A 20251-nucleotide genomic window follows, 5' to 3' on the forward strand; every position below is an offset into this window, starting at 1 on the left:
GCTCCGTAACCCATAGGGTTTTGAATAATCAAATCCATACCTTTATCCACCGAATCAACGGATATCCAAACCCGAACCTTAACCCATAGGCTTTTTCAATTATCAAAACCATTTTAATTAATTCATAAAATAATATTTCTTAAATAAAACAAATGTTGATTTAGAAAACACATTACGTACTCGAGGACTTCCGATTGGAATTAAAATTCACTATTGTAGTAACTTATGATTCATTTTTTACTGTCAATTGTAGTGATAGAAAATAGCAATGATAAACTTTTTTTTTTTTTTTTTTCAGTTGATGAATGAATTTATTGATTTATGAATGAAATATGATGATTGCTTGATGAAATATAAATAAAATGACATCATAATTCTTAGTAGAAGTCTGAAAGTCTAGAAGTCGACTCTTTGATTCTTATGTATAAACAGTTTGGGCTTTGGCATTTTCCCTTTGGAGTTTTGATTGGAATTAAAATTAAACTTTAAGCAATATAAAATATAAACCAATAATTCAAAAATTATATGGGGCGGGTTATAAATGGAGCGGATCAGTAATGATCCATACCCGACCCTTTTAATAAAAGGGTTAGCTGGTTGGGTCGTTAACGGGTAAACAAAACAAAAACTATGCTCCAAACCAATATAATTCTTAAGGGTTTGGATCGGATCAGGGTCAAAACCCGCTCCATTGCCAGGCCTAAAGATAGGGACCAAACGCGCAACAAAAATAAACAGTCGGGACCATCCAAGTTAAAAAAAGTTAGGGACCAAAAACACAAATTCCCCCAAACCATAGGGACCATTCGTATTATTTAATTTTTAGTTTTCATTTTGTTCATATTTGGATAACTATTTTTTTTGTACATCTAGGTAACCAACTTGTTGAAAACGTTTTCAACAAACTATTAATATATATGTAAAAAAAAATAAGATTTAGCCTGTTATAATAGGTCATAATAACCATATTTGAACGCTTTCAACAAACTATTAATATATATGTAAAAAAAAAAAATAATAACCATACTATAAGTATTATTCCCGAAAATAAAACCAAATGCCAAAAGAGTTTTGAGTTTCAGCCAAATATGTGATGCGACTCTTTCGGATTCCTGTGGAGAGTATGAAGGTATGATTACCATTCTTTATCCGTTCACTTTGATTTATTTTCATCAAAGCATTCTCCTTTAGCATGGCTTGTCTCCGATTTCCAGTAATCCCTTTAAATCATACTTCTCCTGTCAGCAAATCCCCCAGACCACAAACCCATTTGATAAAGCCTCAAGATAACGAAAAACATCATCAAATTCTTTACAATTCTTACTTTAAACACATTTCATCTGTTTGTAAAGAGGGGAAACTACAAGACGCTGTCAACATTCTTTTTGAATTGGAATCTCAGGACTTCGAAATTGGAGCAAATGTTTATGGCGATTTACTTCAAGGGTGTGTTTACGAGAGGAATCTCTCTCTGGGTAAGCAAATTCACTCAAGAGTCATTAAAAAAGGCGAATCCTTGGTTAAAAATGAGTACATTGAAACAAAATTGGTTGTTTTCTATGCGAAATGTGATTGTTTGGATGTTGCTTCAAGTCTATTCCGTAGATTAGACCAGAAAAACGTGTTCTCTTGGGCTGCCATCATCGGACTATATTGTAGAATGGGTTATCTTCAAAATACGTTGTTGGGATTTTGTGCAATGATAGAAAACGGGTTTGAGGCTGACAATTTTGTTGTTCCGAATGTGTTAAAAGCTTGTGGTGGTCTTTCGTTCATAGAGTTTGGGAAAGGTGTTCATGGGCACGTTGTGAAAAAGGGATTTGAAGGATGTGTTTTTGTAGCCAGCAGTCTTGTAGACATGTATGGCAAGTGTGGGGCTCTTGAAGATGCACGAAAGGTGTTCGACAATATGCCCGAAAGAAACGTAGTCACTTGGAACTCAATGATGGTGGCTTATGCTCAAAACGGGATGCACGAGGAAGCAATCCGTGTCTTCCATGACATGAGAACAGAAGGGATTCAACCCACTGTGGTCACCATGGTAACCTTTCTTTCAGCTTCAGCTAATCTGTATGCTCTTGAAGAAGGTAAACAAGGTCACGCCATTGCAATTTCAACAGGTTTAGACTCAGGTAACATCATGGGTACTTCTTTAATCAATCTCTATTCCAAATCTGGTTTAATCGAGGATGCCGAGAAAATCTTTAACAAGATCCTTAACAAAGATACAGTAGCATGGAATTTGATGATATCTTGTTATCTACACAACAACCAAATCCAAAAAACTATAAACTTATGCCACAAGATGTTATCACAACGATTAAAATTCGATTCTGTCACAATGACATCAATCACAACAAGCGCAGGCAATACCCAGAATTTAAAACTTGGAAAATCAGCACATTGTCACATTATACGAACCAATCTGATGTCTGACGTGGCAGTTTCAAGCAGCCTTGTGGACATGTATGCAAAATGTAACAAAATTCATGATGCAAGAACAGTTTTTTCCTTAACGGGTACTAAAGATCTTGTGTTATGGAACACATTATTGGCTGCTTATGCTGAAATCGGTTCAAGTGGTGAAGCATTAAATTTATTCTATAAAATGCAACTAGAAGGAGTGCCACCAAATACCGAATCTTGGAATTCGATAATTCTCGCGTTCTTGAAAAATGGTCAAGTCAAAGAAGCCATGGATTCATTTTCGGAAATGAAATCCTCCGGACTCGAGGGTAGTTTAGTCACTTACACTATTTTGATCTTTGGGTTAGTCCAAAACGGATTTGTTGATCAATCAATCTCAATATTTCAAGAAATGCAAGAAAACGGGATCAAACCGAATAATATAAGCATCGTTGGTGTACTTTCGGCTTGTAAAACTCGTGCTTCTTTGCAACTCGGAAGAGCGATACATGGATATGTATTACGTCATGAGATGGATATAAACGTAATTTTGGCGACTTCATTGGTCGATATGTATGCAAAATGTGGGAGTATAGATTATGCAAGAAAGGTTTTTGATATGATTGTTGTCAAGGGTTTACCGTTGTATAACGCGATGATTTCTGGTTACGCGTTACACGGTTGTGCCGTGGAAGTGATCGCAGTATTCCGGGAGTTGCAAAATGACGGTTTTGACCCCGATGAGATAACGTTCACGAGTGTTTTGTCGGTATGTCGACATTGTGGGCTTGTGAATGAAGGTTTGGGGATTTTTGTTGATATGATTAGAAAGTATGGTGTGAAGCCGAGTATGGAGCATTTCGGTTGTGTGGCGAGTCTTCTTTCTAAATGTGGAAACGATGAAGTTTTTCAGTTTGTTAAATGTATGCGATTTGAGCCCGACTCGCATATTTTGGGATCTTTGCTCGAGTCTTGTAGAGGGACCAGGACTGATACTGATACTGATATTGGGACTGGGACCGAGACTAATACTGATACTGATATTGAGACTGGGACCGAGACTAATACTGATAGTGTAAAGTATTTAATGGAGAATTTGATGAAGATTGACCCGGGGAATTCGGGGAATTATGTGGCGGTTTCGAATGCGTATGCGGGAAAGGGAATGTGGAATGAAGTGTCGGAATTGAGGAATTTGATGAGAGAGAAAGGAATTAAGAAGAGTCCGGGGTGTAGTTGGATTCAAATCGGGAAAGAAGTTCATGTTTTTGTGGCTAATGATCGATCGCATTCACGAACGGATGAGATATATTCCACTTTGGCGTTACTAAGAAAGGAAATGCTAGGGAATAGGGATCCATGATTGGTGGAAATGGAATTTGTATCAAGTTCATGGTTTCTATAATTAGAAGCAAAATGCGAGGTGAAGGTGAGGATGTTTTTTAACATGAGAAGATTTGTACAGTTTGGTTTTATGTGTAAAGAGCTTTTTGAAGCATTATACTACGAGGTGCATAGATATTCCAAGCATTATATAATGAAACAAAAAATTGTAAATTTTGTTTCACCCAAAAAATGGAAAAGACTTGCTTTCATCTCTAATTTATATTTTATACAAAAGACAAATACCCTTGTTTTCGTTATTGCAAAGGGTCTAAAAAGATTGTTTCCAGTTCGGTTCAGTCTAGTCTAGTCTAGTCTAGCCTTATCGGCTCCATATTCCTATGTTGTGTAATAGAGTTTGACAACCTTATGGCCAGATTGATCCATTGTGATTTGTAACAACGGACAAATAACAACTATACTAAATTTTTTGTAAAAAAATATGTACTTCATACAAGTCATTATCGTTTACATCAAAACATAATTATTTACGATCGGATTAGCGCTGGGTTTACAATTTTTACAAAACATTCCTAAGTTTAATTATCAAAAGAAACACGTTATGGCTACTTCATTAAGCTCTTTCTCTTATCCATAATGCTTGTACCTATAATCATAAGAGAGTTAACAAAGGTAAGCTTAAGGCTTAGTGCATAACTTCTTCCTATGCCTTTAATATATTATATCACATTTTCGTCTTTTGTATCAAACAACTCATATACCCCTTATGGGTATGATACATACTTCTCATATATTCTTCATGACTCCATTTAGTAACACTATCTCATATCAAGAATTAGTTATCTCATTCAATCTCATCTTATATATCATCAATATTACATCAAGATCATCTCACTGAAATTCTCATACATAACACCACCCAATCACCTTTCATGGGTTTACTAGTATCGACTTACATTCTCTATCAATCATTCTCTTTCAAAAATCACATATATTTTAAACATGACATTGCAATTATAAATTCTTGAAATCTAATTAAGAAAACCAATAATCACGAAATCAATATATGAGGAAATCAAAGTTTACTCACCTTGTCTCTTATGGTTTATTTGGATGATATCCCAACCTTAGAACTTCTTTGCTCGACATTTCCTCTTGATTTCCTAATCACAATTATCTCATAAATATCATTAACAAGATCAATTACATATTTCAACTCATAAACATAAATTCTCATTTGTGAAACCATATCATTTATTCACCATGAACAAAATCTATAAGTATATCAATCAATAAATACTCATACCATGTTTAATTTACATGCTATATTATGACATACATCAAAAACTAACATTTAAAGACTTAATTCATTAATAAGTCATATTTCTTTACTCATGAACCCTAATCCTCATGAATCAAACTTAACATAAAAGGTTCAATAACATGGTATTAAACTGGAATTAAGCCATAATATATCATATAACATCATAGTTTTATCAATTGAATCAAACCCTTCATCTAGGGTTTCAACCAATCTTTCAAACTTTGCCATAAATTCTTAACAATAGTGTTATAAATGATTATCCATACCTTGATTTAGCAAATTGGAACTCTATGTCTTTAATCTCTTCAAATCAGACTTAGGAGGGTTAACTAGGTGTAAATCACACCTTAGTATGTGTTTTTAGAGATTTGAAATCGAAACACTCTGTTTAAGGACGTAACTCATTTTAACGTCCAATGCGTCATCATGTCATGACGCTTTATCGGTCACGTCGTGAGCATCATTCGTGACATTTCTTTTATACAACAAAACGAAATCTGCCGCTAATAATATAAGGTAACATACTTTTTCATGTTGTGACTTATCTCCTCTCACATCGTGACACTCCCAAAGTAGAATGCCCTCACTATTCATTTCCATAACTCATTTTACCGTTCTCTCTTACACCGTGACATCTTCTTGTCACGTCGTGTGAATCATTCATCATGTTTTTCTTATTCAGATGCATTACACAACATTCATACTAATCATAATGTTATAATGTCTAAACTTTCATACATTAATACTCAATTTTAAACAATTAAACATAATATATCTCTACTTAAACATAATCATAGATTAAGTCAAAATCCACAAAAAACATGTATTACATGATTCTAGAAGTTTATTCTAAGTTTTGACAAACTTATTTGAGTTTTGTAAAGACTAATGCTTAGAGCACCCGTTTTAGCGACTTTACTTGATTGAACCAAGTACTAGCGACATGCCCAGTCAAAATCAACGTAGATGTGTTATTTTGTGTTTCTGAAAACTTTTCATCGGGTTATATTATATTGTAAGAAAGATGGTTTATAGGAAACTTAAATTCAATTTCAAGTTTTCTGCGATTTTTAGCTTTATTAGTAGCCGAGTCACATAAATTAACAAATCCATCTAAAATTTTCAGTATAAGATGAAGCATTTGAAAATTAATTCTTACTTATCAAATTGATCATTTTATATAAAATTGCATGGCATGAAATCAAATATAGAATAAATAAATGTTCGAGAGTACACGATTTACCAAAGATTCAACACCTTTATAGTTTTCTCTATTATCGCTCACTTCAACTAATTTTATCAAAACTTTTTTTATTTGAAAACTTTAGTTTTATATAGTTTTAGCACTTTCGTTATAACTGTTCCAATGAATTGCACATAAATCCATCAATATATTATTTCACATGTCCAAAGAAAGTATTTGCTTTGTGACGAGAATGTACCATATATATCCGACAAAACTAATTAAGACATTAATAACAACCACATGGCATAAATAGATCTAGAGATTATACCAAGTATATGTGTTTCACATCTTAAAGATTCCAATTCAAATTAGATCCATTGTCATACACATGTTCTCGTGTATAATTAATTTATAAGTCAAAAGTTTCCAAAAGATTTTATAACATATTGCAAAATACCTAAACCATACGCATCTTCTACAAATAGAAAGCCTTTATAAAATGCCTTAATTGTGTCTCTTGATATCCTGGGCCTGGCGGGGTGGCGCTTAGCCCATGGTTTGGGCCGGCCTTGTGCCCTTTTTTTTTTAATTAATAATAAAATAATATATTTGATTTCTTCAACTATGCTCTACGTCAGAAGTCACAACCATATGCGACAACGAAAATTTGCATACGCAATGTTTGATTAAACAAGTCAAAAAGCATGATACGGGATATTATAACTAAAGTTTAAAATGATCAATAAAGAAAGCCATGTAGTGGAGCCACGTGGCATGTTATGAAAAAGGAAGATTTTATGATTTAGTTCAACGAATGTTGACGTTAGCAGCATCGCTTTGCCTTTTAATGTGGGACTCTTTCTTCCCTTTTGGCTGGCAACACTCGACAACAAGAGGACGATCCTTTTGCCATTTGCAACGTTACATATAAATAAGATAATACTAGATTACCTTCAAAACAAATGAACTTTTTTGTATTTATTTTGAAATGAAATGAAAATAAATTAGCTTCTTATCTAGCTTTATTTATTATTCATTTAGTGGTTATTCAAGATCTATTGGTTTTATATATTTGGATCATATGTTTTTTGTCTTTTTATTATAGTGTATCTTCTCATTAACTCTCATTACTTTATGATGTCACGTAAAACGTCTTCTCAACATAAACGCGGTGAAAATATTTCCTTTTAAAAGACGGGTGTATTCCGTTTGACTAGGAAGTGTACATTTGTTTTCAAATATAGGTTATCTTTAAATCCTTATATATAATGATGACATTTTTTTATTATCAAAGTGTTTGTCAAATAATAACAGTAAATCCATTAAGTAAACAACAAATAAAATATTTTTCTTATAAATGACATCTACACTAAACTAAGGTGCTTTTGTTTTTTTGAAAAAAAAAAAAAAATTCAGACCTCTTATTGTTGCACGGTACAGCACATACGCATCATTTTTCATCTCGCAACTATTTGTTTTTCAGAAGTCTTCGGATTATAAAACATATGTATGTGTTCTTCTTGGCGCAGCATTTGTTTTGTCTCTTCCTACATCTTCCAACCTCTTCTTCTTCTTTTTTTCTTGCTAAATATTGATTATATATTGCTGAAATCTTATTTCACATTTTTTTTCGTTTTTTTTGTTTATTCTTGTTGAATTTTTTTATATTGAATAATAATAATTTGTTGATGAAATATCATTATTTTATGCTAACTGCTAAAATATCATAAATTATTGCCGAAATGTCATACATTATTAAATTTTCGGTATTAAAAAACTATTTTCGGATTATAAAATTAGTTTATTTTAATTTTTTTAATATCTGCAGCAGCATGCAGATGTTAAAAAAACAAGCACGTTTCTTATTACAGTCTGCAGCCGTTTGGTCCACCTTTTCTACTGCAGAGGGTTATAGAGATGGTCCGTAGACTTTATGGAGATTTGCTTCAAAAAAACAAACAACACCTAAATGTATGGGAAACCAAGTTCAAAAAAAGAAAAGTAACTTTACGCAAAGAACATCCTTAATAGTTTGGGTTTTGGTATCACTACACACACAAATTTAAGACTCGTTATGAATCATGTTCTTGTAAAAAAAAAACTTTTAAACTCTTTATTGAAACTTTACAGATAAGGTCGGTCGTTGCACCCTTCACCGCACATTGCGGTAGCTGATTTGGCACCGTAGTTTGCGGTGAACACAACTCCAATCTTCCCCTCCCCCCCCCCCCCCCCCCCCCTTACTGCACTTGAGATCGTTACCGTAGGAGGTGATCTTACCGCGTGTGATTTCGACCATTTGAACATTTCACCGTTGACATCAGTCATTTTTTCAACTTTTTTTAAGATATATCAACAGTAAATTAAAATCATCTCGCTCACATATATCGCACACAACACTCTCAATTCCACTAGTTTTCAAACCTATTTCTTCCAAAAAATGAATCCAAACAATCTTCAATTTACCGTTTGAGGCAAATTGCATCCAAATGTTTGACCGTTGAATACGTCGGTATACTAACCCTAACTTGATCCATCCATGATTTCGCCCCGACCACAACCCCGTCCCCAACAAGTTTACTATTACCCCAAGCAACCTCTAAGTCTAACCATGTTTCAAAAAAAATTCCCGCTTCCCAAATATATCTCGGATGTTGAATTTGTTCGGGAAACACAACCCGATCCTAAACCGGTAATCAAACCCGAACCGGTAACCAAAAACTAATCGATGTTGTTTGCGAAACACAACTCGAACCATCCAACCGCAAAAAAAACATGGGAAAGGGAGAGCATCGGTTTTGGTAAAAGAGAAGGCCCCGATTCAACAATGACAACCGGATGAAGAGATGAGATTAGTCGAGTCATGGGTCGACATTTCTAAGGATACACAAACCGGAAATCCACAAAAAAAAATACGAGCACTTTTGGCGACGCATTATGGAGCAATTTCTTAGTGTCATGGATCGTGGAGAATACCGTACAAAACAACAACGGTGTATCAACTTTTGAGAGATGAAAAAGTCGGGTTACTAAATTCAATGACATTTACAAGAACTTACTTACTCAACAAAAAAGAATGGAAAACGATCAACAAATTTTTGAGGCGACACTTAAAATATATTTTGTTGATATTAAAAAGTCTTTCAATTTTGTTGATGTTTGGAGATTTTTATCCACTTCCCCGAAGTGGATAAAAGAGTACGGGGAAGAAGAAGAAGGTGGTGAGAAAAGAACAAAAGTTTCGGAGACAAGTTACACTACTTATTCGGATGCATATTTTGGGGTTGATTTGAATAGTGTGGATGAGCTTGAACTTGAAGAAGTACTTCGACCGATGTGGCGAGTTAGAGCGAAAAAGAAAGGGTCTTCATCAAATACATCGGGTATTGGAAGTGGCTCTGACTTTAAAAGGTGGCATCTAGTTTTGAAGCTTATAATTTGAATTTCGAGCGTCGCTTGAATTTTGAGAAAGAAATGATGGAAGAGATGTAACATCCGGAATTTCAGGTATTATATTTATTCATTTTATTTTGAGTTTTGTGAAACAACTCGGCAAGTTGGTGCGAAGACTCGCCGAGTAGAGACGCGATTTCTCACCCGGATTAATGACCGGACTCGACGAGTCACATTGGTGGACTCGGCGAGTCTGCGCTGTTTAATGAAACCCTAATTTCTCGGGTTTGGGGCCTATTTAAAGGGCCTTATGGCCGTCATTTGTGCTCACCAGTCCCCAGAGTGAAACCTTAGTGAGCTTGAGCGTTTGGAGTGAGATAAGGAGCCATTGTTGACCTTGGAGGTGTTATCTAGCAAGGGAAAGGAAGAAATAGCCAAGGGAAAACAAGAGGATCAACTTCCTGAAGATCTGAGGTCCAGAACATCACGTTTGAGGTACTATTTTTCGAACCATTCTCTGTTATGGTGATGTTCATGTTGATTTAGGGCTTATTGAGCCCTTTTGTGGCTAGATCTAGTGCTTCCTTGGTCCCTTAAGCGAGTTAGGTTCTGGATCTGGACCCTTGGAGGTCCAGAGTGTCCCTTTGTCCAAGCTTTTTATGAATCCATGGAGGTTTTGGATTGGGGTCTTTGTGCTTGAGGTCAAAACACCATTTATGAGTCATTAGGTGTGTTATGATCACCAAGACATGAACTTTACGTGATGAATAAGCTTAGAAGGACTGGATCTATGAGTTAATGAAGCAGATCTGACCTCAGAAGGTCGTTTGGGGTTGTGCATGGAATGCACTCGCCGAGTCCATTTCCAGACTCGACGAGTTTGTGCGAGTTGTTCAGTGATTTCGAACCATGGTTTGAGTAACCGAGTCGGGTGAGTGACTCGGTGAGTCGGAAGGGACTCAGAGGAATCGGGTCCCCGTAGAGACTCGACGAGTCCACGCCAGACTCGGCGAGTTGAGTTGACCGTTGACCAGAGTTGACCAGTGTTGACTTGATAGGGTTAGTCAACCTTAGTTGGGAAAGTGTTAATTAGAGATGTATTGTGTTATAGGAGGACTATAGCTCGGGAGATCGAGCACTAGTAATTTCAGGGATTTACGAGTTATCGAGATACGCGAGGTGAGTCTTCTCACTATACTTTACCTTGAGTAGGTAATCAAAGTTATGTGACAGAGTATTTGTATGCTATATGTATGTTATGTGTTGTACTGCATTATTTCTATGTGATTTATGGTGTGCATGTTTATAGAGTTGGAATCGGAAGGTTCACAGAGTAGGGTCCACGGACCCACAGAGTTATAGCCTCGAGTGGCTAATATGTGCTATGTGTGGTATTTTGAGGAACTCACTAAGCTTTGTGCTTATAGTGTTTGGTGTTATTTGTTTCAGGTACTAGTGATGACCGCGGGAAGGCGCCGGCCTGATCAGTACACACACGGGATTTTTATGTTATGAGATCTTGGGATTTTTATATGTTATGGATTTCAGTTTCAAACACTGATGTTTTTATGAATACTAAATGAATTATACTTTTATAAAATGCGAAAAATTGTTTTGAAATTTATGGTGTTACAAGTTGGTATCAGAGCCTTGGTTTGAGGGATTCGAGTACACCTTCGGGCGTATTTGAACTCAAACTGAGGATTTGAGAAATATTTTCAAAAAGAGTAAAAGATTTTTGGAAAACGCAGAGTAGAGTCGTGTGTACGATCAGTCCGCGCCCGAACGGTGATTTCCCAAGATACTCTCATATTATGTGTTATGATATTGATATGATGTATTCCCATGCTAGATTAGGCTAGGTACTCCTATTAGGACTAGAGTGGCCTGATTTGTGATGCCTTAGCCTAGGGAGAGGTGAGCTGCTATGAGATGCTTGAGAGTGAGTAGGTAGCAGCGAGGAGCTTATGAGAGATCTGTTAGAGAGTGGATTATGCATAATAGAGTACTTGGAACTTGGGATCCGGAGAGGAGGACTTGGGGTGTATTCTGACACGGTGCGGACAATAGTATTGGGCCCGTACTACTGAAAGCACCGGGGCGGTGTACAGCCCAAGTAAGAATCTTTGGAATGCCAAGGATCAAGGAGGGATGAGTTGTCGAGTGTGAGTATGCTCGAATGGATTCTAATTTATCGTATGTTGTATTTCAGAGGTAGATCATGGTGAGGACACGTCTTATGCCTGAGAGCAGTGGGGCCAGTGATGAGGAGATCCGCCGGATCATCCATGAGGAGGTGGCTGCGGCCATCAGGGCAGAGATACCAGAGATGTTCGGGTCTATTAAGACCACGTTGATTGAGACTTTCGACGAGCGTTATGCTGCTCTTTCTGAGGCTGCTGTTGCAGCGGCCACCGCAGCTATTGCTGCCGCGAGGCCGCAGGGTGGTGATGCGTTGCTGTTCCGAGAGTTCAGCAACACAAAACCGTCGGAGTTTGACGGGACCCAGGACTCGGTGGCGGCTATGAGATGGATTTCAGACATAGAGGGGTGTTTCTTTACTTGCTCATCTCCTGAGCATTTGAGAGTCCGGTTCGCGCTGAACCAGCTGCGCTTGGGAGCGAAGGACTGGTGGAAGTTTGTGACGACGCACTTTACGCCTGCTGAGCTTGCGGCAGTGACCTGGGAGAGGTTCACTACCATGTTCTGAGATGAGTACGTTCCCCAGGTGGAGAGGGAGCGTTTGGCCCAGGAGTTTCTGACCCTCAAGCAGGGTACTGAGTCTGTTACGGTGATTACCAGGATGTTCCACAAGAGGGCGATGTTCTGCCCTGAGCACGTGTCCACTGAGCAGGCACGTATGAGCCGATATTTGAGTATCTTGAGGAGAGACATTCGGGAGTTCGTGGAGAACTCCTCGTACCGGACATTTGCCGAGCTTCAGGAAAATGCCTGGAAGAGGGAGATTGAGCTAGAGACTCAGGCTAGGGAGGAGCCGGAGTCTCAGGGGAGGGATCGGCGACCGGCACAGTCCCAGCCGACAGCCAAGCGGGCCAAGCCTGCTGATCCCAAATCAGGGAGCCAGAAGGGCCGCACTTGTGGAAAGTGCGGCAAGGTTCATGATGGAGTTTGTAGAGCTGGATCTTGCTACAAGTGTGGCAAGGAGGGGCATATGGTCAAGGACTGCCCCAAGGGGTTTGCAGTGTGTTTTCACTGCAACCAGACCGGACACCGGAAGGCAGAGTGTCCGCAGTTGCAGGGATCAGCTCAGGGAGCACCTCAGGGATCTGCCCCTGCCGCCATCAGAGCTACCGAGAGTCGGCCAGTGAAGGACGAGATGCCGAGGGCACGAGGGAGAGCCTTTCAGTTGACCGCGGAGGAGGTCCGCACAACGCCCGATGTCGTGGCTGGTATGTATTCTTTCGTGTATTTATTTTGATGTTGAGAGATTATGCTTATATTATGTTATGCGTAGGTACTTTTCTTGTGAATTATGTACCTGCCTTGGTGTTATTTGACTCGGGTGCGAGTCGGTCTTTTGTATCTTTGGCTTTTAGTCAGCATATCAGTATTAGTCGTGAGACGTTGAGTCGGCCTCTGAGAGTTTCCATAGCTGACGAGAGAGTGATATATGTGTTGGATTAGTGTCTAAGTCCATAACTATTTTGGTATGTACTTGACCCGATGGTGCATGGTCCTTTTGGGTTGCCTTCACCAAAGCAACTTGATAGGATGAATTATGGAGAGAAAGGATTAAATATGATTTATTAATATATTATGAGAATAATATATTAAAGGAGAAATCATATTGTTTAATTAATATTAGTCAATAATTAATTGGTAATTAGTTTTGTGACTAAACGAGATTAATTAACTTAAGGGACTGGAATTGTAATTATAAGATAATTGCAATTTGGGCCATGGATTGCCTTTTATTATAAGGTAGACAAATTCTATGGGGGAAGCCTATATGAAATCATCCAAGGCCTTAAGAAAAGGGCTCCATGGGTTGCTTAGGGCTTAAGCATCCAAATTAGGGTTTCCATGTTAGATAACCCTGATTGCCTCACTATATAAAGATCCCTTAAGGACCAAAAACGTGGACAAGCAACCTTCTAGGGTTTCACATGTTTTGGGCAGCCTTCATCCTCTTGCTTATAGTGTCTGTGAACCATTAGAGGAGTGACACTTGTGACTCTAAGCCTTCCAAAGTCAATACAAGGAGATTTGGGATTGTTATTGCTACATAACAATCAAGGTAATATTATAAACCTATTCTTATATTAATATGATTACTTGTATGCTAGAATTAGGGTTTATAGTCTTGGATAACTTGCATGTACAATAGAGAGACCTAGATCCAAACATTAGGGTTTGTATGAGCACATAGGATGTCTTATGACCAAAATCCATCAATATGCCACAGAGGTGATCCGTGGGTGCATATTCGAGATTTTCAGTGTTGAGTTCCCGATTGATTTGGTTCCTATTGCGATGAGTGATGTCTGTGTCATTGTGGGCATGGACTGATTGAGCAGATTCGGTGCGGTTATCGACTGCGAGCGACAGCTGGTGACCATACGAGACCCCAGTGGGGGAGTTCTTACGGTGTACGGTGAGGGTACACGTTCTGGGTCAGCATTTTGTTCGGCCACTAGGGCGAGACAGTTTCTACAGCAGGGTTGTAAGGGCTTTGTGGCGTATGTGATGGATACGCGGGTTGATTCAGAGAGGCCGAGGTCAGTTGAGGAGGTTCCGATAGTGCGTGAGTTCCCGCATGTATTTCCAGAGGAGTTGCCGGGTGTGCCTCCCGTGAGGCAGGTGGAGTTCAATATCGATTTGGTTCCAGAGGCTGCGCCTATTGCCAAGGTGCCTTATCGCCTTGCACCTCTAGAGATGCAAGAGTTATCCTCACAGCTTCAGGAGCTGCTGGGAAAGGGATTTATTCGGCCGAACAGCTCGCCGTGGGGAGCGCCTATCCTTTTTGTCAAGAAGAAGGATGGTTCACACCAGATGTGTATTGATTACCGGGAGTTGAACAAGCTGACGGTCAAGAACCGTTACCCGTTGCCTAGGATCGACGATTTGTTCGATCAGTTACAGGGAGCATCTTGGTTCTCGAAGATCGATTTGAGGTCTGGATATCATCAGGTGAGGGTGCGAGATGAGGACATCCAAAAGACAGCGTTCAGGACGCGATATGGGAATTACGAGTTTGTGGTGATGCCTTTCGGGCTCACAAATGCCCCGGCAGTGTTCATGGATCTCATGAACCGAGTATGCAGGCCAATGTTGGATTAGTCGGTGATTGTATTCATCGATGACATTTTGGTATATTCGAGATCTAGAGAGCAGCATGAGGAGCATCTGAGGGAGATCCTTGGAGTTCTAAGATCGGAGAGGCTTTATGCCAAATTCTCCAAGTGTGATTTCTGGTTGCGAGAGGTCCAGTTCCTAGGGCATCTCGTTAACCAGAAAGGGATATTGGTCGACCCGGCCAAAGTTGAGGTAGTGATGAGTTGGGAGGTGCCGAGGTCACCCTCCGAGATCAGGAGTTTCTTAGGGTTGGCAGGTTATTATCGGAGATTTATCAGGGATTTCTCTAAGATCGCAGTGCCACTCACCAGGTTGACCCGGAAGGGTGTCGCTTTTTCATAGGGCCCCGAGCAGCAGGCCTCCTTTGAGACGCTTCGCCAAAGGTTATGCGAAGCCCCAGTGTTAGCCCTCCCAGAGGGGATGGAAGACTTTGTGGTATACTGTGATGCGTCGATCTTGGGGTTGGGAGCGGTGCTGATGCAGAGAGGGCATGTGATAGCATACGCATCGAGGCAGCTGAAGCCTCATGAGACGAGGTATCCCACCCATGATCTAGAGTTGGGGCCAGTGGTGTTCGCCCTCAAATTTTGGCGCCACTATCTGTATGGGGTTCGGTGTACGATATACACGAACCATAAGAGCCTGAAGTATTTGATGGATCAGCCTAACCTAAATATGCGGCAGAGGAGGTGGTTGGATGTGGTCAAGGATTATGATTGTGAGATCCTGTACCATCCGGGCAAGGCTAATGTGGTGTGACAACCATCAAATTCTGGTCAATTCAAAGTCAAATAAAGTCAACAAGTCAAACCGGTCAACTCAACTAACCCTTGTGTGCTAGGGCTTATGTTTTGTATTTACTAAACAACTCGCTAGAATGAGAGATCATAAATCGAAAAGTAAGTACATTTGGATCTCTTTAACCTAAAACTGTGGTGAGTAACGAGCCAAACCGATAAAACAATGTTGCATACTCATCGGGAGTGCGTAAGATCCTTAAACAAGGCTTAACGGGGTTTACGGACCTTGCATTGCGAAGCCAGACACTAAAAAAGGTCACAAATGAAACCTCTCTCAATCATTTTCACTCTATCTCTCTCTCTCTCTCTCTATTTGAAAACTCTCCAAGAATGTGAAATCTCTCCCAAATCTCTCTAAGTATGTGAAATCTCTCCCAAATATCTCTTTGTATGAGAAATCTCTCCAAGAATGTGAAATCTCTCCCAAATCTCTCTAAGTATGTGAAATCTCTCCCATATCTCTCTTTGTATGAGAAATTCCTCCAAGTATGTGAAATCTCTCCCAAATCTCTCTAAGTATGCCAAATCTCTCCAAGTATGACAAATCTCTCCCAAATCTCTCTCAACTTTCTATAATCACTCGGGGCATCCCGACCCTCGAATTTGGCGAAAACAGCCCAAAAACGGAAGTCTACGCGAAAAACGGACTTAAGGAGCCGAAACTCCTCTTAGGAACCGAAACCTCTCTTAGGGGCCGAAAGTCCTCTTAAGGGACCGAACCCTTCTAAGCCGAAGGCTGCTGAACCGAACCCGAAAGGCCCTATCGGGCCCGAACCTCGCCTACACATCAGAACCCGAACCTTCGGTCCATTTCAGATCCTGATGCCTTGACCGAGCCCTCGCTTCTGAGCCTTTGACCGAGCCTTCGCCTTCGCTTCACACTTCTGGTTCGCCCATCTCGCCTCCGGCTCGGCATCATTAGGGACCGAACCTCGGCCTAGGACCGAGAGGTCTCGCTGGAAGTCCTTTTTCTCCCGGTTTTCGACTACGACTTCATTTTAACTTCGTTTTTCATCATTTTAACGCGGGATTTTCACCCAAAACTTTATTTTAACATATAAGGATCCATAATTATTAAATTATCACATTTTTAAGGATAAATTATCCAAAAGAGTGGGTGATGTACAATTGGTGGAGTGTTGACTTTCCTTTATTTTATGACACAAGCAACCTCTCATACCCACTCCATGTCACTATTCCCCATCAGCCCTTACCTAGTCACTTCATTGTACTTTTCCCATCTTTTTCCAACCACACAATTGGTCAAAGGCTAGAAAAGTCTCCTCTCTCCTCACTTCTCTCATTTTCTCTATTTTCACCAAAAAGATCAAACTCTTTTCTCTCTCACTTCCTCTCTCTAGAATTCGAGATTCAAGGGCTGATCTTGGGTTTTCCTCCACATTTGGTAAGCAAAATCCATTCTCCTTATGATTATTTAACTTCTTTCTACTCAAATCATGGATATCTTACACAAACTCCATCATAATTGTGTTAGATCTTCGAATCTTCAAGTGATTCTTCAAGTGTTCTTGGGTTGAACACTTCTCTTCTTCAACGCTCATCTTCTGAAATCACTCAAGGTGAGTTCATACCCCTACATTTTAATGTTTTCTCAGGTTTTTAGGGGGGGGGGGGGGGAATACAAGTTAAAACACCAAGAACATAACTAAACTTTTCTAACAGCCTTCATCATAAAAGTTCAACTCCATTCACGGACTGTTTTGGACAACTTAAACATTTTAGTTTTCAAAACTGTTTTAGGTGCTAGTAGTTCCACTTCTTAGCTTCAAAATGACTACTTGCACATCTCCATATGATTTTTCTACAATTTATGGTGATTTTTACAAAACTGCCTATCATTTCAAACATCAATCCGGACCAGTCTGTGATTATGGACTTTTTCACACAAGTAAGAGGTCATTAAAATTTATAATAAAAATTATGAACAAACTAGACTCATTTTCCAAACTCTCAGAATTTACGGATCCTGATTTGCACCTTTAGTTATTTTTCTATGAATTTTCTAAAAACATAATAGAAATGGCAATACTAGAAAAATGTTTTCAATTTCATATACACCTTGTAACTTGTTGAGCAAGGTGTGTACCTTCATGTGATGATATGTTATTAGCATATATGTCATCTTGTCTTATTATATAGACATACATCAGAAAACAATTGGATTCTTACCTCCATAAGTCTGGTAAATATATAAATGATATTACAAGGCTATATCCATTAAAATACAAACATTGGTAAACTATGACAAGTAAGGCTTATGCTCACTACCCAAATAAATATTTGATAAACTATAATAGGTATAGTTTAGGGTTCTTTTACATAACAAACACATTATTAAAGGTGTTACACATACAAAAGAGTTGTTACCACTATGAATAATTATGATAAACTATAATAAGTATAGTTAAGCCATTATACCCCCACAAACGAACACGCTAGTTATAATCGGTATAGTTATGGCATTTATATAATACAAACAAAGTGATAAACTATAATAGGTATAGTTTATGTTTCATCTACACTACGAACTTAATTACAAGAAAGGGATTCACTATCACAACCACTTTTGATAAGCTATAATATGCATAGTTCATGTTCACTACCACTATCACTATTTGATGAACTATGATATGTATAGGTTATATTCACCATCACCACCACTTTTGATAAGCTATAATATGCATATTTCATGTTCACTACCACTATCATTATTTGATGAACTATGATATGTATAGGTTATATTCACCATCACCACCACTTTTGGTAAACTATAATATGCATAGTTCATGTTCACTAGTCACCATCACTATCCGATGAACTATGATATGTATAGTTTATGTCCACAATCACTATTACTATTTCGTACACTATACTAGGGTTTGGTTCCGGTTTTTGGATTTAAGTCCACATTCCATTTTCGCATTATAAGACTTCAACTATAATCGTTGAGCATATATGCTTGAGTCATATAAGAATTTAGTCTTGATTGACTTAGCATTGGTGGTGCCCACCTCATCTCCTGTTCCTCGTTGGGTTGTGGACCTAGGGCAGACCCACTATATTCAATGTTTTATCCAACCTAAATCTTATATAACTTATATACGCTGGACGATTTTAGGGGAAATCTACGGGTCATTCTAGGGTTCATTAACGCATCATATAGAAATATTCTGTTCATACTTAACTAAGAAAATATTGGATTTTCTGGAAATCAAACTCTATCGATTTTACAAGGAAAATGGTTTCTACTTCAAACAAAACTCTTATGAACTCACCAACTTAATTGTTGACACTTTTTCAAAACTACTTGTATTCTCAGGAAATCAGTGAAACAGGAAAACTTCAGCGCTTTGAGGATGAGACGTTAAACCGTCAACAATTTATTTTTGTCATCATAATGTAATTGATTTTGAAACATGTAAACATATACTTTGGTGTAACCTTTTTCGAATATATTTATGATGGTTGTATCTACTTTGAGCACTATTATACACGTTGTTGTGATATTGTACATGAAGTCCTCCACCCCCGGACGTTTCCACCATCCTTGGTTTGGGGGTGTGACATGTGGTAGCCGACGCCCTGAGTCGCAGGGCGGAGAGCGCCCCATTGCGGGATGTATGTTTGCGGTTGACCGTGATGGCTCCGGTGTTGGACGCCATTCGTGGAGCACAGGCTGAGGCCGTGAGATCGGAGAACCAGAAGAGAGAGCGAGTTGTTGGATTGGTATCGGAGTCCGTTACCGACGGTCGGGGCTTATGACATTTCAGGGGCATATATGGGTACCGTTTGTGGGAGGGACGCGTACCATTTTGATGGAAGAGGCTCATCGGTCAAAATTGTCGATCCATCCTGAAGCCACTAAGATGTATTTAGATCTGAGGAGAGAGTATTGGTGGCCCTGTATGAAGAGGGATGTTGCGTGGTTTGTGGAGAGGTGCATAACCTGCCGTAGGGTTAAGGCTGAGCACCAGAGACCGCATGGTAAGTTGCAGCCGTTGGAGGTTCCCGAATGGAAGTGGGAACAGATTACTATGGATTTTATCACCAAATTGCCAAGGACTGCTAGGGGAGTCGATGCAATTTGGGTGATTGTGGACAGGTTGACAAAGAGCACCCACTTCCTTGCTATCAATGAGAGTTCTTCCGCAGAGAAATTAGCAGAGATGTATGTGAGGGAAGTGGTATCTCGGCATGGAGTGCCGATCTTGATTGTTTCAGATCGGGATGTGCATTTTACTTCCAGATTCTGGAAGAAGTTTCACGAGGAGTTGGGTACTAGGTTGCATTTTAGTACCGCATATCACCTCGAGACAGCCGGACAGAGTGAGCGGACGATTCAGACGCTCGAGGACATGCTCCAGGCATGTGTGTTGGACTTCGGGGGGAGTTGGGACACGTATTTGCCCTTGGCAGAGTTTTCCTACAACAACAGCCATCATTCGAGCATTGGTATGTCGC

The 20251-nt window shown here is 39.1% G+C and overlaps 1 protein-coding gene and 1 pseudogene across 1 annotated transcript; both read left to right on the forward strand.

Moving 5' to 3' along the window:
* The first annotated feature begins 1064 nt into the window (after positions 1-1064).
* On the forward strand, positions 1065-4043 carry LOC111897904 (pentatricopeptide repeat-containing protein At5g55740, chloroplastic). The gene has a single exon (XM_023893856.3). The coding sequence runs from the start codon at positions 1193-1195 to the stop codon at positions 3767-3769; it is 2577 nt and encodes an 858-aa protein (XP_023749624.1). The 5' UTR covers positions 1065-1192; the 3' UTR covers positions 3770-4043.
* A 5293-nt stretch (positions 4044-9336) lies between these two features.
* LOC111897940 (glucan endo-1,3-beta-glucosidase 14-like) overlaps positions 9337-20251 on the forward strand; it is an 81776-nt pseudogene continuing 70861 nt past the window's right edge.

This window comes from Lactuca sativa, chromosome 5, assembly GCF_002870075.4.
Source record: "Lactuca sativa cultivar Salinas chromosome 5, Lsat_Salinas_v11, whole genome shotgun sequence".
Lineage (NCBI taxonomy): Eukaryota > Viridiplantae > Streptophyta > Magnoliopsida > Asterales > Asteraceae > Lactuca > Lactuca sativa.

Excerpts from the sequence above, each read along its gene's own strand:
- LOC111897904 (XM_023893856.3), top strand. The coding sequence starts at position 1,193 with ATGGCTTGTCTCCGATTTCCAGTAATCCCTTTAAATCATACTTCTCCT.